General features: G+C 39.7%; 1 protein-coding gene across 1 annotated transcript; it reads left to right on the top strand.

Moving 5' to 3' along the window:
• Positions 1-191: 191 nt before the first annotated feature.
• znf365 (zinc finger protein 365) lies at positions 192-13,772 on the top strand. The gene is made up of 6 exons (XM_020626866.3): positions 192-328; positions 1,286-1,971; positions 2,971-3,280; positions 4,049-4,220; positions 4,485-4,531; positions 7,315-13,772. Exons 2-6 carry the CDS (start codon positions 1,296-1,298, stop codon positions 7,535-7,537), a joined length of 1,428 nt encoding a protein of 475 aa, XP_020482522.3. The 5' UTR covers positions 192-328; positions 1,286-1,295; the 3' UTR covers positions 7,538-13,772.
• The last annotated feature ends 8,358 nt before the right edge of the window (positions 13,773-22,130 follow it).

Below are 22,130 nucleotides of genomic sequence, written 5' to 3' on the forward strand. Positions count from 1 at the left end.
TTTAAGCACTGGTGCAACTCTACAAGAAAAGTAAAAAACAAAAAACAGCCTAATGTATTTAAAAAAAAGTAAAGAGTTCCAGTAAAGAGAGCTTGAAATTCAAAACCGGAAGTAATATTTCCACTAGCACCCCAGATTTAATTTTGAAGGGTCAAACCGGATGTGTTGGTGTTATTGTTCCTGGTCTTGACAGCGATGTTCTCCGTCTCTCCTGAATGAATGACATCATGCGGGATGCTGTCTGTCCCATAGTCTGTCCCTATCTGCGACATGACACCTTCACACAGTGACGGCTACAGGTTGATTTAAAACCTTTACAGTGCAGGAGGTAAGAGCAGCACCTTAACGAGTTTATAATAATGAATCAGCGATTGTTTCTGTTAGCTAGCTAGCGTTAGCCTGTACAGAGCTAACCTGGTTAATAATGCTAAAGGCTTAGTTATTTAAATGTGATGTGGAGGAATAATGAGCTTTATTTTCTAAATAGATCCGCTGTTAGTTGATCAGGTCACCTGTCTGTCCTCTTTGGCTTTTATTCATGTTGGCTCAATGAGATTTAACAATTAGATATAAATATAATTGTTTATTTACAGTCTGTGGTTGTAGCTGTTTTTGCTACATGATGGCTCATCATCACAAGGAGATCATTTTAATTTCTGGAGTTTTAGAGTATTTGTTTTTACAAAGCAATGAAAACTAACTGAACATGCAAATGTGATCCAGAAATATAAATACAAATCTGTGCTGGTGAATATTACTCCAAGACCATTATTGTAATAACTATTTGCATTTAATGCTATTATTTTTAATGTGCTCTAATGATCAAGCCACCCAGCAGAATAAATGATATATTTACTATAGTTCCATCATTAGTGATGCAAACACATAAATTATGCATCACTTTGTAAACAAGTCCTTTCATTGTTTATACATTTGTTGGTATACTTTGATATTTATTATTTTGCACTTACTATAGGTGATATAAAAAAATGTAAAGATTGACTGCTCTATAATAATTGGCTTTTATAATTCCGTTGATTGAATAATCAATAATGTCACAGCTGAAAGTATGTCAATTTTCCTTCTCTCTAGATGTATTGATAAATTGCTAGCTTTAAATCTTCAGAGAATCTCAATTAACAGGGCGTATTGTTTGCTCTTAGTGTATTTTTTTTGGAACAACATTTTTAAAAAAAATGGAATCAGAGATTTTTTTTTTTTTTTTTTGACTGATTTAATATTAGTTTCCGCTCTGATTGCTGTCATGTTCTTCTTTGTTTTCCAGGTTTAGAGTGATGCAGCAGAGGTTGTGTTCCAGAGGCTCTGGTTCTTTCTTTTTGGAGAGGAACGGCCAGGCCTGTGGCGCCATCTCCATCACTTCCCGTGACCTCCCCTTCCGTTGCCCCCGCTGCGGTGAGCAGGAGCGTTTCGGCAGCCTGGCCTCACTCCGTGCGCACCTGGAGTACCGCCACTCATACCGCTCGCCGGACGTGACCGCCGGTGGTTTCAGCATCACCGGCAAACTCCCGGACCCATTGACTGCTGCGATACCCTGGTACGACATGAGCCTCCCGACCCGCAGGGGGCAGCAGAGCATGGGGAGGCCACCTCACGCCCGCTCCCTTAGTGACAGCAGAGACAGCGGATACCTCCACTCCTACGGCTCTGCGAGGAGACGCACACAGAGTGTCGGGGTGGGTACTCAGGCTGATGAAGAAGACGAGGATGAGGAAGACGACCAGGAAGTCGGGACTGAGGATGAAGATGCTGGAGAAGAGGAGGATGAGGACAATGAAGGTGAAGAAAGACATGGTGGGAGAAATGAAATGGATGTCAAAATGTCTGACAAAAAGACAGAGGCAGGTCACCATCACCTGAACCACCATCACCTCCATCACCTCCTGTTCCCTGCTCCTGCTCCTCTTGGCCCCCCTCCAGACCCGGACCTGGACCTAGACCTGGAGCTGGTTGGTGCGTTCAGGCTTACATGCTTAGTCATTTTGTTTTGTCTATGGAGAAGAGTTTCTTGTCTAAATAAGTAAACAGTATGTGCAGAGTGTGATCTGAGAGTTGATCAGGCAGTTTAAAGAAAAGTGCTCTGTTGAAACACACATTCAGACAATCAAAGTTTGTAACAACAGTTCGTGTGCAAGACAAAAACACAACAACAACAACACCACCGGAGCAAATTAGAAACAGAAAACAGACAATGAATTAGGTAGGCCTTGAGAAGAGGTGTGATGTGCAGAGTTTGGGGTTGTGTGACTCAAAGAGAGAGAGACTGTTGCTCTGTACTGAAAGAGTCAGTGCTGCATGATTCCAACAAGTTCTTAACTTGTTATTTTAGTACTTTTTAAGCTTTTATTTAATAGTGACAGAAGGGAGATCTTAGCAAATAAGGCGAAAGAGAGTGATGGGGAACAACGGCAGTGGTAGAGTCGGTTGTCTCTCAACTGGATGGTTGAGGTTTCCCCAGATCCTGCAGCCACATATCCGATTTGTATCCTTGGGCACTTTACACAGCAGCCTCTATCAATGTGTGTGTGAATGGGTAGGTATGACCTGCGATGCAAAAATGCTTTGAGTTGTCAGAATACTAGAAAAGCGCCATACAAGCTCAAGGCTGTTTATCATTTTCAAGAACTGAACATGTCATGGCTATTTAAACTAGATGCCACCAGGGAACCAGCAATGACATTACATTCATGCACTGTAATGTCTGGATTAAAAATGTTGTGGATATATATCTAAGTACAATTCTTTGACCTGTAAATACTGACAATGTCTGTTTAAAATCCTATATTTAAATGATGTATTTTACATCTTCAATACTGAAATGTATTGTTCATGTTTGTGTGCAGGGTAGATTTACCCCACATTCTGTCAATTCATTGTAATGTAAATGTGATCTTCTCAAACAGTCGTGGTTACAGTAACAGTACCTCTTGTCTCTGTAACGGTAACCACCAGAGCAGAACTCATACACCGGCTTGGAGACGGCAGCAGCCTCGGCCGCAGTTCAACGGCGACTGGCCAGCATCCTGAGGGCGGCCGACAGCACCATGCAGCGTCGACTGGCCAAGGTGAGCACAGAGCTCGCCCAGACGGACACGGAGCTCCTGTGTGAGCGAGCTCACTCACAGCACCTGGCCCAGGAGAGACAGGAAGTGGCTAACAGGGAGAGGTCACTGAGCCGGCAGGTGGACGTGGCTGTCATGGTGATCGCCGCGTTGAGGGAACAGCTAAATGCCTCAGAGAACGAGTTGGAACGCCGAGAAAGGTAAAAAAAGGCACTGGATCTGCGCTTCCTTAGGACTTAGGGGGAAACTCAAAGTCCTTAAGTGATGAAGGGATTCAGTTTTGTGAGAGTTGTTGGGAAAAGTGGTCATTGCTAGTCTTGGGTAGATCTGCAGAGAAGATAACAGAAGAGTGAGCAATCAGGAAGGAAGGTACAGGCCAAATAAATCTAAGAGACAAAAAAACATAAAGAGCAGGAACAAAGCTACACAACACATAAAAGGACTGGCAGCCGAGCACAAGAACTGATCTGGTGTATATTTAGTAAGGCTGGCGAGTGAAATGAAACACTCTGCTGAGAGGCTGCCAAGAGCAGTGGGGACAGGTAAGCAGATGGTTGGGGTTGTATGGAGAAAGAAAGGAAATTCCAATGATCTCTTGGGGATCGATGGGAATCGAAAACCTGGCCGCAGAGAAGAAACAGAAGGACAGACTTTGAACCTTAAAGTCTGACATTACATTCTTGGAACCACATTTAGCTGTGATGCTGCTGACATAGTTTACTCCAGAGATCTAGTGAAGTCTCGAGACTTACAGGAGACACAATTGAAGCTGCAGAGGCAGAAATAACCTGACTTTTTAGTCTCAAGTACGTGTTGAACTGCAGGAACCTCATAATCTTACCGAATGATGTAGTTCATTCTTCATATGAACTACATAGTTAGGGTTACTTCTCAAACTTTTGAGGGCTCCTCCAGAGCAACAGGATTGATTAAAGTGCTGCTTTTTCAATGCCTTGTTTGTATTCCAGAGAGGTGATAACAATACAAAAGTTTCTGGAAGCGGCAGCTCGACAGGAGACTTGCGGGAAAGTTCGAATCCAGCAATTCATCGAGAACCTGCTGCGACGCATCGCTCTGGCCGAGAGACTTGTGGAGTATTACCAGGTCAACGGCAGCCTGCAACAGTGCAACCACTACAAGGTACAACAACTTACCCAGGGCAGGTTTTTCTCCACTATTTGACAACTACAGTGACGTGGCATATTTCAGTCTGTGCAAAGCAACACAGATGTTTTCAAATGCCATGTCTGATGAACTGAATGTATTAATAAGAGTGATGACAGTGAGCGTCCACACCCTGGAAACAAGAAACAACAAAACCAACTGAGGGGGCATCAACATGTCAGTACAGTGCTGTTTCTATGCACCCACTCTGACCTTTGATCTTTTCTGTGTTCACATTAGTACCAGCAGCCGACTGATAATGGACCTCACAGAATCACTAAAAGCAGGTGAGTCTGCACTTAGTTGTTTGGTATGGTCTTGTGTAACCCTGTAATGCAAACAAAATGAATGATTTGTTTGTAATGTTTCAAATACAAGCCTATAAGTTAAGCCAGGGCAGCGCAACACTGGACAAAGTGTGTCGGAAACTTAACATTTTGAACCCTTTTTTAGGAAATGCAGAATTGTCTTATTGTGGAAACTCTTTGGAAAGTTCAAAAGGCGCCAATTATTTTAAATAAAGACCAAAAGAGCTGTACTGTACTGTACTAAACTCATTTTGAAATGCATCAGAATTTACTTTCCCTCTTAAGCAATGCGCTGACTTTTAATACTTCATCAGATTGTATTCTCTTATGTCATCCATATGAGTTTCTTTAGAACAAATCATTGATCTTATTTCTTAAATAAAGGTACATTTTCTTAGGGCCTCTTTCTATTTTGTTGTTAGACACTTTACAGCTAAGCTGCTTGAAACAAACTCTGGTACGCTTTGTCAGATAGTTCTTTTGGTTTGGGGTGGTGTGAATGCTCAAACGAACCCTGGTGCTGACCAAAGAACTGAACTCTGATCCGCTTAAAACTGGGGGTCTCGGCTTGTTTCAAAGTGCATCAAAGTTAGGTTCGCCGTAGGTGAGAACACGTTCCAGACCAAACAAGGGAAGTCAACCAAAATGCAGTGCATTGTGGGTTGAATTTGGCGAGCATGGCTAACGTTGGGATTGCTAACAACACCAGTCCTCATTGCAGGTTAACATTAACCTGCCTGTGCTAAGTGTGGTTACACATTGCCTCGGTCGATATGCCAGTTTAAGCTGACACAGAAGACATATAACTTTGTCTCCATTTTATAGATCAAAATACTGCCCATCTGCACCGCGCTACAGGGTGTCATTCTTCCACCGTCCTGTTGTTTTCTTTTGGAGTCATAGTGCTACTGACGGCACTACAGCTTCAAGTGGCTGGTGGCTATGATACACGACATTTGACAGGCTTTGGTGCACTTGACAAAACACAGTCTGAAAACAAACCAAATGAAAAATGCAACAATGTTACAACTTCACCCCTGAATCACACAGAGTTCACCGGACTTCATATGTGAAAGCGACCTTAGATGACTATATAAGCCTGTTAATGTTGATGTAACAGTCTTCAATAGGGGCGCACTCGATCCTGTTCCAGCCATTTGTCTCTGGCTGTTAGCTGGAGCTTCTAAAACTTTTTAGCATATAGTGAATTAGACCACAAGCAGCCGTATCTCAGTAGCTCAGTAGCTCAGGCCGGTTCGAGTTCCCTGTACAGGCCAAATATGAATTTGGGACTGGTTGCTGCAGAGTTGCAAGTTCACTCTCTGAGTACTGCGGAAATGCCCTTTAACAAGGCACTAAACCCACAACTGCTCAGGGAGCCGGTCCCGGTGTGCAGCCCCCTCACTCAGACACATTTCCTTTTTCTGCTTTTGGGCATCAGGTGTGAGTGAGTGAAGCGTGTCTCACAATGACAAAGTGAAGAGTCTTATTTCCCTCAGGATCAATAAAGAGTATAAAATAAGGGTTTTAAAAATACTGCACAGTAACTTGTATCTCTATCCATTCATTCAATAGCTGCTTGGTCTGCTGTCCCTCTGAATCAAGCCAAAGGTTAACACAGGGGCTGCTAAATAATTGATGAGGACTCTCGTCATCTGTCGGATTACCCTGTTACCATCACGTGTAATTCATCCCTATTTATGTATCACCTGGTCCCTCCACTCAGTCCCTGGAGAAGGATTACCTGTGTGTCTGTGTGTGTGTCTGTGTGTGTGTCTGTGTGTGTGTCTGTGTGTGTGCAGCTGAAAGAGTGTTTTTTGGGGTTGGTGTAAGTCATCTGTGCATCATGAACAAGAGTGTTTTTCTTTATATTCATATATGTATAAGTGGAGAATAAGCTTAGGCCAGTATAGGAGGTAGTAACAGAGGTCAAACGGTGTCACTGCAAAGCATCAGAGCCGTCGGGACACAACAGCATTGAGCCTTTTTTCTTTCCTTCCTTTCAGGGCAGCATGTTTACATATTGTGCCTCTTGTTCTTCCACAACACCACAACAAATACTGGAAAATATATTAGCTCTTGTAGCTCTACATCAACATTATGTTGTAGGGCTCAATGTAAAACTTCTATTGCTGAGTGACGGTAGAGCTTTATTTAGGTAATGCTGCATAATTTTAATGTGAAATAAGCTTCAGTTTTTCAATTTTTTTGAGGTTTGACTTGAGCTATTAAATTACAGCATCTTGTTGTGTGCTTCTCAGGAAAATTTGCATCAACCCCGACTGGTTTTTACAAAATGTGTGTAGATGACATTAATGAGCCTTTTCTTCCCAAAAATCTTCTGGAAAATGTGTTCAAATTTAGAATAAATGTGGACAGAAACTTCATATCATTGTCACATAGTTTTCAAATTGTCAGTTGATTGTAGCTGCAAAGTTAACGATTAAAGATGCCGTTAAATTAAGCTAAAAATGAATACCACTAAATCAGCGAAGTCATAACTACAAGTTGGCTTCCACTTTTCATGAAGATCCCTCCTAGTGGCCAATCAAGGTACTGCAGTGTTAGCGTCCAAACTTTGATTTGGTTATTGAAGATGTCCCATGTTAGTCTATTGGGGGAAAAGGTTCACATTTGAAAGGCACCCATAAGAAGTTTTTCTGTAACTTTGACCAAAGTGATGATTTGTAAATTCCGGTTTGGTTTGCATTCAATAATCCTTTTTGTGTTTTCTTTTCTTTGTGATCATTTGATATTTCCAGGTCGGCGGGAGGTCAGCTTTCCTCTTCTGGTCTTCATGACAACAGATCTCACTCCTCACACTTTGGTGGCTGTCCGCCGTTCTCCAAACCCTGTGGGGAACGAGACAGGGAGCGGGAGCACCGGGAGCGGCTCGCCCAGTCATCCAGGCTGTTCTGCCGACCCGAACACAGAGACGACATCTGGAACCACCAGCGGCGCCGCTCAGCCGGGTACGAGGCGTAGAACTGTGGAGAAGCACCAGAGGAGAGGGGGTGTCAGCGGGTAAAACTATATTCAACAACCACTATTATTTCAGTGTGTTAACCTGTGGAAAAGAAATATTAGGTCACATTTACATCAAGCTTCTCTGGGGTAATTAATCTCAGCTCTGAAAGGGTTCCTCCTCCAGTAAAAACAATTGTTAATATCAAGAAAATTACCACAATAAATACAATTTAATCTGGATGAGAAGAGGACAGATGGAATTTTTCTGCTTAGATTACTACAAAATCCCTCACCTGGCAGGACGGCAATATAAAAGCAATTTCTGAGCCATAGTGATGTTTTTTAAATAACCTTTTGTAAATTCATGTAAGGTTATAACTTCAACGGGGATATGAAATCTAATCAAGTATCTTATTTAGACATGAAATTGTATGCACATCGGCAAAATTTCAGAAATCTTCTCATGTCTCAATGTTCACCAATGGAACAAAAACAACTTTATCAGGACTTAAAAAATACAACACATTTTAAAGTAAAACATGTTCCTTTTTTTAAGTCCCAGGACAAAAATATGTATATTATACACTGCTTAAATCATTAAAGGATTACTGAACACTGAACAGAGATCCATTTCTCACCACTTAAAGCACATTTTTATGTTAGTTAACAGTAAGGAACAGGACAGCTCTGCACAGTTTATTCTGATTAAATGCTTGATGCATGTATACGCACAGCAAATCTTTTTGCAACCACATGTATAGATGTACTAGAGGTTGGCGGGGCATCATGGGAGTGATTCTCTCTGTTGACCGTAGTCAAGACGAACGAGTGAAACCAACCTGAGGAAGAGAATATGTTCACCGACGATACATCCAAGTATAATTTACATGACGTTTTTTTTATCACAGCAGCACATATAGCAACAGTACGGCAGCTTTCAGTAGCAGCTCCCGCTGCCTTGTGCAGCTGTCTTTGATGTAGCATCCGGTGTTTCCACAGCAACTATAAACATTCTGTCTGTCTTGGCGGCTCATCATGGCGGGCGCCGGGAGAAGACACGTCCCATCACTATTTAGATATTTTAGTGTGAACATTGTCATAAAATTCTACATATTACTCCTTTAAGTGTTCCTTTAATTGTATTGAGCAGTGTATTTTCATTCATACATGAAATAATGTAACATAACGTCAACTGATTTGGATAAATACAGAAAAAATATTGAATTTTTTAAATTCAGTTTCAGGCTGAGGACATAGACATAAGGTTTAACTCTACATCGGAACAGGGTCAAATAAGAAAATGCAATAAGTGATATTACTGCATGTCACATTATCATGCCATCGTGGTCATGAACACTCTAGTTGATATTGAGATTTTTTTATTGCCAACACTTTGTTTAGCAGATGCACTTTTCCACAGATTTTTATACTGAATGAAACCATTTTAAAGTGTTACACTGGGTGTACGTGTAGGTAAATGTTCAGTATTCAAACTTCTCTCATGTCTCAGCACAAATCATTTTATCCATTACAACATCATCTCTCAGTCTATAGTGATGCTCTCTGTCTGATTCCTCTCCTGTGTACTTCAAGGAAATTTCAGGTAAATATGTACTTTTATAGTCATCTTCTTATTTCAGTTTGAAGTACTGTTGAGGTCTGATAATGTCAAAAAAAAATGGTTTAAATGATTTTGATCCTTGTGAATCCAACAGAACAAGGGGTGAACAGATCCCAGTGATGTTTCTGACACTTCCTCTCCTCTGGTTGAACCTTTACATCCCGGTCTGGTTCTCAGAAAATACTCCCGAGCAGTCCAGTCATCCAAACTGTGTCTGTGCTTTGAAGGCCAAAGCTTACCCCTCACTCCTTCACAGCTCCTCCTTCTCAACCAATTATGGCCACTCCTTTAAAGTATACAATAAGTCATAATGTCACATGAGAACAAACTGAGTTGCTCTTATGTTATACTGTATATAGAATTGTTAATATTCTCTTCTTTAGTGGAGCGTTTTTTGTAATGAAGATGTCGTCATGTAGCCCCCTTCCAGCCCTGAAGTGGTTTGTAAAGCACAGACACAGAGTTTGATGGCAGCAGACCTGGGTCAAATAAACTCTGCATGTCATTCTTGGCATTTATTGAAAGAGGCTTCATGGTTCAGAGCTTTGGCACCTATTCACATGCTGTCTAAGGACTGAACGTCGAGTAAAACATGAGATATGTTGACTGGAAAATACTAGATTGTGATTTGATGGATTCTGGCAGTCTTGGTTCAGTAGCCGATCACCAACCAATACTGCTACCAACGAGGAATTAAACCAGATACTTAGCAGAGCAGGTACAATATCCCAACTGTCTTCTATAGTTTTATATATCTTCAACAAGACAAGAAGAGGATCATCAATTGCACGCTGTCCAGTATTTGTTGGCGGAGCTTTGCACAATAAATAAATGCACAGTTAGACGGAGAAAACATACACCTTCAAACAACTGCAAAGCTATCTGGATGAATATATATTATACATATGTCCCTTAAACTGTATGTGTCGATATATTTACAGAACTGTTAGTTATTTCTAAGTTAGTTATACTGAAGTTATTTCATTTGGAGAAACCAGAAGCTTGTTTTTGAGGCAGATGCAGATCCAGTGTAAAGATGAACGGGTTCCTCTTGTAGTTTGCCCTTAAACTTCCTGACAAACAGCTTTACTCAGTTTTCCCTGCTTCCCGTCTTAGAAAACGGAATCTTGACTCTTCACTGTATTGCCTGATTAAAAAAAGAAGCCTTGAAACATGCAGGGTAAGGTTTCGCCCCAGGTCTGTAGGACCCCAAACATATAACGAATGTACACCGAGTTAATGTATAGCTCACACTGAAGAGGTGCCGTGTTCAAAGACCAGACGTTTGACTCGACTTTGAACCGGCGCTCATTCACACAGAAACGGGTGGAGATACTCCGATCACTAAATGAATGACGTTGCATCAGCGCTTTCATCCAAAGTGGCTTACAGTGCCGTGAATGCAAACAGTTCACTTTGCAGTAAAACTAAACAGCTCATGAAAGCTTGTTTAGTCATTCCTTTCTCTATAACCATCATGTACCATCTCTGTTTACACGTCATCTTTGCACTCATACAATGATAAGAATGTAAATGTAAAAGACAGTATTTGGTGTAAAATGTATCTTTGCTGTCGTTGGTTTAGGTTTTGTCGACAGTGTTAATAGATATTTTGTATACAAAGCTATATGTATCGTCAAGTGGAAGTAGTAGTCTTTCAGTACTTAAACTTGGCAAAACATTGATCTTGGTCAGACAAAATCTTTTTCTGTGTTCAACGAGGGTGTCTTCAGGTTCTGGAAAGATAGACTTTTCAAGGATTTGCCTTGAACATGGGTAACTAAAGAAGCGTCTGTGTATAGTTTTCATGCATCATGGTGTACTGCTTCTCTTCGGATGGGTCACCATGATTCTTTACTTTCTCCTCTAGCTGTAGTTCTTCTAAAGGCTATTCTAATTGGCGTTAATAAGGTAAAGCAAACTCTTAAATCTTTGTAAATAGAGCTTGCAGGCACCCTTATCAATGACCTGACCAGCAGTTTTGTCCCCCGATGATTTCACCCCATTCTGTTGGAAGTTGCCAATTTGTTCAGCCAAATTGTTTTCTATCAGTTTAATTAACAAATAATGTCTGAACTATAACTGTACCAACAACATACTACATTACATAGATTATATATGTATTCTGCTTTACAGCCTGGAAAGTATTAGGGATTCCTATTTTTAATGGCTTCACATTCCCTGACAGTACCGAGCGTAAGCTTGAATTTTTTGTCATTTACTTTCCCCAGCTTCTTTCCACACACTAAAGCCTGATCCTGAAATTGATGTTGGATGATTTTGCACTTTGTGAGGTTCTGTGCCGATGATCAGGAGTGAATTGCCACTGCTGCTGTAAACTAAAAACCCCATTTCTCTTTGATTTTCAGTTGCTTAAAAATATCAACCATTATATGTACAGGACATCTACTTTCATCAAATAGTAAATGACACATATATGTATACCGTAAAATATGGAATATAAATCACACCGATGTATAAGACGCAGCCCACGTTGGAAAATAGCTATTAAAAGTGTGTCTTATAAAACTGGATTTTACGGTATATAAACTTTTAAAGCTATTGTGAGGAGTTTTCAATTTGGGTTGATTTTGGTGCCCCCCTGTGGACAAAGTGGTACCTCTTATCTTTTTACTTGATTTGTCCAAGACTCGGTTTTTCTGATTTTTTTTTTTTATAAATCTTGCTCCTTGGAGTGTCTGTAAGTAATTCAAATATTCATATGTGACCTGTGGTGCTCAGAAAATTACAAATTTAGACTTATAGTTGAGTTTTTTGTTTTTCTGATGTTGAAAGGATCCATGTAAGGTTTTTGGTCACGCACCATGCACACATGTAAAAAGCAGATTAGAAACTAGTTGTTCATATACATGAGGGAACCATTTAGTTATACACAAAATATCAAGCTTCTCAAATCCCTGTCTTCATTATTGCTGAAACATTGTTTTAAGTTTTCATGACATTCAATGGGCCGGTGTGTATTGTGGAGAAACCATTGGAAACATTGGGATAGTAAAACGAGGGTGTTAAACTTGTTATGCTTACACTTTGGAGTTCTACACTTTGAGATGCTTGCATCGTTCTTTTCCCCCGTACTCTTTCCTAGAGGTGGTGGGAAAAAATTGATTTATGTAATAATCGAGATTCTTATCCTCTGAGATTTAAAAAATAACTTCCAAAAATCGTTGTTTTTTTTAAACACCTTCCGTCTCGCCGTCCGCACTTCGCGGCCTCTGTAGAGGAAGCTACTGGCTAGTCACTCACTCACTGCTAAGTGCTAAGGCTAGCTCTCTAACTCAGTAGAATGCCAAATGGAGCAACAAGAAATTCAGCCAGTCTCACAGATGACTGGAGTAGATCCTGAAAAATGTACTAATTAAAAAAATAGACTTTGAATCATGAATCCAGAATTGTTTTCAATCGAAAATAGATTCTGAATCGAATCATGACCCCAAGAATCAAAATTGAATCGTGAGACACCCAAAGATTCCCAGCCGTACTCTTTCCCTCTGTGAGTGTTATGTATCACAGTGTTTACAACAATAGCAACCTATGAATGAAATCCTTTTTTACCAATCGTCTCAAGTGTAGAAATGCATTGTGGTAATCCTATAAGGTCAACATGACTTAATATGCAAGGTTCCCTTTAGGTTTCTACACCTCACCACAAGAACGTATTAATCTCTACACACTGCTCCTTTAAGGAGGGCATGTGCATGCATACTTTTGGTCATTGTCAAATGTTATTAAAGAACACATGTTTCATAAATCTGTTGGGAAAAACTCCCTGAAACAAGAGTTGTGGGGTTTTTATGCAAACAGCAGCTTAATTGTTGCCAGTGTGCGTGCAGAGGAATGTGTGCACTTTTCCCTGTGGTGTGTCTCTGGCTCACTGAAGAGATGGTGGAAGATGCATGAGGAAGCCCCACTACTACTATTACATATGTAGCTATTGTGTGATTGTTACAGCATGCTTCATATGTAGCAAAAAGTACTTATAAAATACTGTTATCTTGTACGATGTGTACTTTTGTAGCAGAGCGAGGTCTTTTTTAGTGGTACAGTATTTGAAGGAAAGTTGCACTAGAACAACCCAGAGCACTTAGCTTGCAGCTGGTGGACTTGATATGAGCAGGAGTGTTGTATACTGGACAATCAGCAGGTTACATGCTCAGGTTTGGCCGAGTGTGGAAAATAAACGTATTACTTCTGTGGTTTGAAATGCTTTGGGGGAAAAAGTGCAAGAGTTGTGAAACGGAGAGCGAGAGAGAAGAAAAAGCCTGAGAAGAGTGTGAACACATAACCAAACACGTATTCCTATCTGTTAGTTTGATTCTGACACGTCTACCTTTTTCTTGCCGTGAGTCGGTAGAGATGACGTTAGTTTTTATGTTGTGTAAATCTGTTGATCTGCGCCAAGTTTGATATCCTTCAGTCCATCGCGTTTGTCTGTAGGGATTTTTCGTTTTTGAAGAAGTAATCTCTAGTTTCGTGCCTTCACTCAAAAACTCTGTAGTCTGTACAACACTGTGCAAAATGCAATACTGTGAAGAACTGGAATACTTTTTATGTTCAGGTCTGTTGGTCTGTGTGAAAACCATCAACGATTAAAGAACAAACGTGACATCAAGATTATCAACATGTTTTGTTTTTATTCTATTTATTTCTGTTACCCATCTTCTATGACCTGGAATTATCTCTATTGTGATGATTAGTCATGTGACCATATTAACACACCTGTGTATGCCTGTGTGATTATGGGTTCTGTAATGTCAGGGAACAGGGAGAGACCCCTGATTATATCATCACTAACAGGATGTCATTTTTATAATTTAAACATTTCTTTGCATCCCTAAAGCCAGCACAAACAGCAGCAGAGTCATCCCTGTCACTCACTGAGTGACTTCATCAAAATCATCATGCAGGAGACCCTGAGAGGCACATTCTGTGGATGCACACGCACATATGAATCTCCGGCCGACCTTTAACCTTTTAAAAAAACTTTTTCAACACTAAATGAAGAGGGTCGTCTAATTAAGGCCTGACTTTATTTGTAGAAACATGCACAAATAGCAGGCGAGTAAAAGGGACTGGGCCTTCAATTGGAATGGGCTTTAATTTGAAGTTTTATGGTACGTCAATGCAGACTGTATCCTTTTCTGTACGATTTCTTTTATCTTTTTTTGAATATGGACAAAACTCAAACGATTCTGTGAAATAAAAACACAAAAATGTGACACAATAACAGCAACAATCCTCCAAAAGGCCTCCAAGAGTTTCAAACATCTATGCACCTTGCAAATAGATCCTGCACTCTTCATAGTTAATCTGAAGTACCAGCACTAGCCACTTGGTGTCTCTCTCTCCTTCACTTAGGAACTAGGGCTTTTTTTATGGCGCTCTCTGTTCAGTGAGTTCTTGATATCAAGATTCACTTGATGGTTCACATGACTTTTTCTTCTTGGGTATAAGATTCATGAAATTGCACAGAATGTTTACTGTGAGCTTTTTATGTTGATTTACTAATCCTGAGTAATCACAGCACGCACTGCTGTTTGAAACAACATCCTTTCATATTCTTTATTCATTCACAAAAACAGACCAACTTTTCTAACGTCTCAACTCATTGAATTTGGACTGAAAAGAGTTGGGCAACTTGGTGGAAGCGCAGACTTTGACCATTTCTGAAACTCAACAAACTCACAAACACAATTATGTCGATCACATCCAGTACAATCATGTGGTTTGTAACACGAGGACGTTCAGGTGATACCTTTGTAATGATGATGTTGATGAAACTGCCTGCCATCATCAGACTCAAACACACAAACACACATGTGAACCCGCATGATGATGATGGTGACTACAGATCTGTTTGCCATCAGCTATTAATACGACTGCAGAGTGTGACATACGCCTACACACTCACAAGAAGGCTGCTCTCAGTTTGCATCATGCATGTTTCAGTACAAACAAATAAAAGCAAACCGGAAATATTTTTATATTCTTGGGTAAAAAGTTCAGATACCGACTGGATAAACAGACAGCTGACCCCAAACCTTTAAAAAAAAAACATTTCCCTATAAGTAAATATCAATATTAGTACTGTACCTGCTTTAACCAAAACAATGAACTTTCTTCGTTTTGTGCTATGACTGACTTGTTCCATGTTCTCTTTTTTAAGCTAATGACATGTTTTGCTTTCACTGGTAAGATGCTTATTTAGGAACCGCTCCTGTGGGTCAAATATCGAGCAGTGGTCCTGTAACCGCAGAAATGATTTCCCTGCAAAAAAACCCCCCCAAAGAAACAACAACTGCACTTACAGCAAAGGCGACGCAAAATGCATTAAACAAAGTCAAAAATACAAAAGTGGAAGTGGCTCAGTTGAATTTGTTTGTTATGACAAGACATTTAACACAATATGTTAAAATGAAAGTAAAGTGCAAATCAGTTGGGCTGATACAGTGCGGCTGCTCTTGTAGGTCATCAGACATGTGGATGGTAGAAACAAATGTGTTTAGGATCAGTTTGAAAAGGTGGTTTCTGCCATTGCAGCATTTTTTCATTGGCTGCAGTCTAAAACAATTTATGGAGCAATTGCAAAATGTTTCGTACCCATTAGAGCTCTAGACCCAAATATATGAACGCTAAACCTTTAAATATACAAGACTGGCCCTGTAAGGAAATGATTTCTTTTAAGTTGTGCAGTGTCTAATAAGTTTTTTAATCCACCCTCCCCAGTATTGAAGTGAAACATTTTGACCTTTGTGTTGCACAGTGAACTGATGACTGCAGATTTGGTTTGACCAAAGCCAAAACACTACATGTTTACACTGACTCAGAAACAGAACCTTTAATATGTCAGTATACTGAAGTATAGCTGTTATAATTATACTACTAATACGAGTTTTACTTTCATGCCAGTAAGCGTTCACATGTAGAATCAGCCTGCATGGTTTTATCGCTCCTTTTTTTCTTTCATTCTTTTTTGACCCCAATCCAACAAACCATCTGTCTGTTGGAAAAATATCTGTGAGATTTTGACTTGAGGTCACGTCAGAATGTTGAATGGCTTGTTGTGTTATGGTTCCTCGTTGCATTACAGCGTGTCAATAAATACTGCAGGCTGTTGTTTATCTTTCTTGGAGAGAGTAAACACTGTACACGACACTTTGACGTCACTCTTGTGCCTCACACAACAAGTCCACACAGAAACACACCCCTTTGACGTTGTTCAATTGCTTTTCAGGAAGAAAAAAAAAGTGTTTTCTGGAGCAGTCACGCAGCCGTATCAGCTGTGAGCATCTACAGATTGTCACCCTGCAGACCGGCCACCATCTGAGGCCATGTGGGCCACAAACAACAGACTGTTACACGCAATGCCACAAAATGAGTCACAAAGCTGAATTTGTACAGGGAGAAAGGATGCAAATATATATCCAAAAACACTTAAAGAATACATTTGTAAAAATGTCTTATTTACTTTCCTGACACAGAAAGCAAAAAAAAACATCCCATCATAGTAACTGTAGCTCTCTCCACACACTTAAAACATACAGTCAAGCCTCTACTGCAGTTTGGGCTCAACAGTTGTAATCTTGAAGTCTAATTTATCGCTCCTTTCAAAAAAGAACCCAGAGTCATCTATGAACTCACTTACTATGTGAGAGTTTCTTGTGAGAATCCTTCCGATCCAGTTTCCTGTCTTTACCCTGTGGACTGAAGCCTGTCATAAAACACATTTGGAATCACTTGAGTTTAAGTGTCTGAGGGACAATGGCACGCAAACTTCAGACGAACCTTATTTGGGTACAAAAAAAACGATATCTGCAGATTGGAGCGTTTTGGTTATCATGGGAAACAAAAGAGCTGCAAGAACTTCTAGCAACACTGACGACCTGATGTGTTTGATGATCGCCAGTGTTCTCATTTTTGCATCAAAGTCAATAATAAAATCTGCTAAAATCCAAAGAAATGTTATGTTGTTGTTTTTTTCTCATTGAAGTGTGAAATGAATGAGATCATTTTAAACAACACAGCTTTTAAACTCCAGTCAATAGCAAACAAACTACATAAACTACAGCGTATCACTTCTGGTGCTTTTAAGCCTTGAGGGGTTTTTAGTTTTCAGATTATTCAAAAACAACTTTCATAGTCGACGAATAAAAAAAAAAAAAGCCAAAAGCTCCTCCATTTTCTTTAATAATTTAAACGTTAAGTTCACATGTTTTGGTTGACACTGACAGGAAATCGCAGACGGCCCTGCCTCACAACTTCATCATTTTTATAGAAGCCACTTCATTGAATTTTTACCAAATGGAGAGGGTTCTAAGGGCCGTTTTTATCAGGGTTTTTCTTTTTTATAGAACACATATGGGGCCTATTATCTCAATTTCTCCTCAAAAAGTTTACCCTACAGGAAATGCATCACATTTACTTCACTGAGAGGCCAACCTTGAGGGCCCTTTTTCATGTTTTTGTCACTGGAAGGCAACTTAGTGGGAATTTATCAAGATTTGTCCATTAAAAGGCCACCAATCTGTGTCACAATCTACTCGCTGAGAACCCCACAGGCCTCTTTGGCTTGTTTGGAAACTCTGGAAATGGCACCCTACTTGCCACCCTATCATGATTTTTTTTATTTTCAGGCAAACTGAACATGTTCTTCCCTGGAAGAGTTCTTCCCTGGAAGAGCCCTCTGAAGGCATCCATTTAAGGATACATTAGTCAGCATATTATTCAGTTTTCCCTATTTTTAGGGCACATATTTGTGCAACATTCTCTCCAATGGAAAGGCCCTTTAGAGGGCACATTAAGTTTAACTTAAACTTAATGTTTTCTCCACTAGAGGGCCCTTTATTAAAATACCCCCCACTAGAAGGACACCATACCATGCATTCTCTAGATTTTCTTCAATTCTTGCAGCAATGTTTTTTCCACTATTAGGGCACTACAGATTGTGCTTTATGATGTCCTCCAGGAAACTTGGGCCTCTGCACAGTGCAACCAAAAGACACATTCCTTCCATTTGCAAACAAAGGGTAGACGATAAAGTATTTTCTATTCTAAACATTGAACACTTTCATATAAAATGGGGCACTTTTGCAGGGTGGGGGCATGGGTCCATCAGTAAACATGAGCCATGATTACAGCAAAATGAAAATGTCAACTTTCATACAAAACCTTCAAAACTTCTATGTCTAATATGAACAGCAGGAAAAGAGTACTGTGTTCAAGTTGAACTAAAATAGACACACTTCAAATTGTGTAACTATCTTATAAGTGGACTATGTCCCAATTTAAACCCACGACCTATGACAGCAAGTCTTAAAAGTGTCATCTCCACACACATTACAGCGTACAGAGTTTCTGCTGTTTACTGTTGTGTTATAAATAAACACAGCTCTTTGTGTGTATGTGTGTATGTAACTGTGTGTGTGTCTGTGTGTGACCCGCAAGCAACAGCCTCTTGCACCATAATAATTCATCCTGTATATTTTATTTGGAGGAGCAGGGCTTCCACAGTTTGGCTCGACATCAGCTGTCCGAGCTCTGAATCATGTTGTCTATTTTCAGCATGCCTTCACTTCCGAATGATCAAAAACACCATGTCGCTTAAGAAGAGCTGCGATGTCAAGAGCTGACCGCACGCACTCATTCTATGACTGTAGTTATCTGGCGTACAGATAAGGCCACTGTGTCCCATCGAGAGTAGGTGGCTGACAAACTGACTGCCGCAAGCTGAGGATTGAGGAGCTGAAGGGAAGTGAGGAGATGATCTGTGTGGGAGCAGGTGACATCTCTATTGAAGGAACTGTGTGTTTCCTCATGATGAGTTCACTCACACAGCCTCGGAGAAAATACAATCTTTTTATTGTGGGTATTAAAGAGTCAACATGAGGGCGTCCTGCTGGAGAGTGGGCAGGAGGAAGTACCAGCTCTGGTTCACACAGCAGCGTGTCATAGATGATCTGATCATCAGAAGAGAGCTCAATATACACACAGTCAACACATCCATGTGGAAGGTGTCGGGGAGCCCTTTTTTTTTATTTGTGTCAAATGCAGTTTATTCTTTTTTTTTTTTCAAAATCTCTTGGTGGCACAGTGGCACAGTGGTTAGTGCGTGCGCCCCATGTATGGAAGCTGTAGTCTTCCAAGCCAGACGGCCCAGGTTCAAATCCAGCCTGTGGCTCCTTTCCCGCATGTCATTCCCCACTCACTGTCTCCCTGATTTCCAACTCTATCCACTGTCCTATCTCTCAAATAAAGGCACAAAAAAAATAAAAAAAAATAAATAAAAAGCAATACTTAAAGATAGTTACATCATTTATTAAATGAAATGCACTTAATTCTGGTGGTGCAATGTTACATCTGGAACTTTTTCTTACCTAACTTTGATTCATAGGAAATATTGCATGTCTGATTCCACTCTTTATACCTGACTGATGGAGTTACTTTTAAAGATTCTTTATAAACTCAGCACTTTAGAAAGGTTAAAACAGTTTGAAACCATACAAAGAAGTTAGCTGTGTGTCCCATTTCCCATCTGAATTGTTAGAATTCTTTTGTTTGAACATAATTTCCAAGCTAAAGAATGCTAAAGTTATTTTGCAAATAATATAGAGGTACCCTAACGTACTGATTGTCAAAATTGTTGATACTGATTCTTTTCAATACCTCATGTTATCAGAAAATTAACATCTCTGATTTTTTTTAGGAAGAATGTGCAACATTTTCCAGCATTTGGTGACATCACCTACACTATAGGGACTTATCACGATATCAGAATAGTTGACATTTAATCATCTTTTAATTGACAAACTGATTTACTACTTATCATTTCAACTACGCTGTTGTGTCACCAAACAAGCAGCATATTTTATAAACAGTATGTTATATGCAAAATGGTATAATCATATTTTATAAGGTAACATATGCAGGGGGCGAAGGAGAAGAAATCACTTAGATGTGTACTTCATTGCAGCACTTGAGTTTCCCCACTCTTATTAATTCATATATTTAAGAAATGTTTGTTTCATGCGGTTATTGCCATTCCTCCAATTCTTTCTAAAGGAGCTGTTTTCAATGATGCAGGCTTTTTGACCTGAATCCAAGTGTGAGAAATCAAGACAGCTAAAAAATATATATATTTCCATATTCAGGGAACAACAAAATGAATCAGATTTACCCTCAGGATGTAAAGTTGATCAAAAAAAATCCTGGAAATAGACAAAGAGACACCTCATTTAAAGCTGAAACACTCTGATCAGACATGTCACACCAATCCCTCCCACTGCTCCCTGTCTCTCTCTGCTTTGATAACAGTAATAAATGAAAATAACTCCCTGAAAAGGTTGATAAAAATTCCACCAGAAAAGCCTCTTTATCAACTTGAATTTCCACCAAACAGGCTGCCATCTCTCTCTTTGTATGAGCATGTTTGTGATTGTGTGGGTGGGTGTTTCCCAGTAGAAAGATGTCTAAATTAACTGCCTACGTCTTTACAATGAAATGCCAAACAAGGATGCCACAACAAGTGAGTCATGCTTAGATAGCTACATGAGTCATCGTTGAGCTTGCGGGGACTGTGCAGTGGCCCACCAGGAAAATAAAATCATGCATGCATGTTTATCACTGTTTCATCTTACTGTGCTTCTACTCAACGATAGAAAGCAGCAATGCCTAAAGGCTGCATGACTTTTTGACCACAAACACGAGAGTTTGATTACAGTATGATGAGGCCTATACTTACAGGGAGGCTTGTGTGGGTGTCAAGAGTGCATGCAGTGTTTATGTTTCACACAGTACCAGCTGACTTTCTTGGACTAGGCCAACTTCAACATTAAACTCCCCTGGTTGATTCTCTTCATAATGCATTTGTTGTCAATTTTCCAAATCACTACTGTTTTAAGTTTTTTGTTCATCTACTGGCTTGTCCAAACAGTTATCCATCTATCAAAGCTGTGAAGTGTAGCTCACTTCAGTAGCCAATAGGTAAGGCTTCTTAACCATATTCAACATGTTTATACATTTCAATTTAAGTGCTATACTCTGTTACGTTTGGCTAGTTTGAACTGTTTAAATATTTTCAACTGCGATAACTATTCCAAGTTTGAATATCGCTTTAGCCGGGCCTAACTAATTCAATAGTTTAGGCTACCTAACAATTAAACAATTCTATATCATAGTTTTTAAGATTGACTATGAACATTTTTACACATTTCTTTTGCTAACTGTTCCAACTACTAGTCCATCATTGAAGCTAATTCATCTATTACTTTTAGGTTGTTAGTGTCCAATAATTTGGACTGTTTATTTTCAGGTGTAAATAATTGTACAAACTGGTAATCCATTATAGCCTACTTTTTTGCGATCCACAATGAGCTGACTACAAATGTTGATCAATTAGGCTATTTTCCCTTTCATGCTAACTATAATGTTCACAAATGTCTGTACAGTTTAGCCTATATCTACAATAAATAATGTATGTATCGGTAGCCTATAACATTTCTGCCTGTGACAAATGGTACTGTGGTTTAAATAGCCAACATCTAACTTGATATTTTTAAGACTTTAGCTGTGTGATTTTCAAATTGTGTTGATTTTTTGTTATTTTCTCATAACACTGCAGAAAACCTATTGCATATATGTACTTCCCTTTAAGGGCCACTGCAGTTGAGACATTATATATTGACAGTAATTCAGTAATGACTGAGGGCAAAATTCATTAAAAGTTAAACTTTCAGGGGTATGTTGGGTATTGTAGTGCATTGTTAAGTAGAGATAAAGTAATCTACACACACATATGGTAAGACTAAACTTATACAGGCTTTATAAAAAGACTTCTCAGCAGTTACAGGTTTTTTTCCTTTAATATTTGAGTAAATCTTTATTTTTCCTAATCTAACACGCTTCTTTAAGGCCGACTGACTTCAATTCCCAGAATGCACGAGGTGTAAGCTCTAAAGTTCTGCCTGCTGCGGACGT

Source organism: Labrus bergylta, chromosome 10 (assembly GCF_963930695.1).
Source record: "Labrus bergylta chromosome 10, fLabBer1.1, whole genome shotgun sequence".
Lineage (NCBI taxonomy): Eukaryota > Metazoa > Chordata > Actinopteri > Labriformes > Labridae > Labrus > Labrus bergylta.

Bases quoted from the DNA above. Each gene is read 5' to 3' on its own strand.
- znf365 (XM_020626866.3), top strand. From the start codon at position 1,296: ATGCAGCAGAGGTTGTGTTCCAGAGGCTCTGGTTCTTTCTTTTTGGAG. The intron at 3,281-4,048 runs GTAAAAAAAGGC...TTTGTATTCCAG, and splicing joins GAGTTGGAACGCCGAGAAAG to AGAGGTGATAACAATACAAA. The intron at 4,532-7,314 runs GTGAGTCTGCAC...TGATATTTCCAG, and splicing joins CACAGAATCACTAAAAGCAG to GTCGGCGGGAGGTCAGCTTT.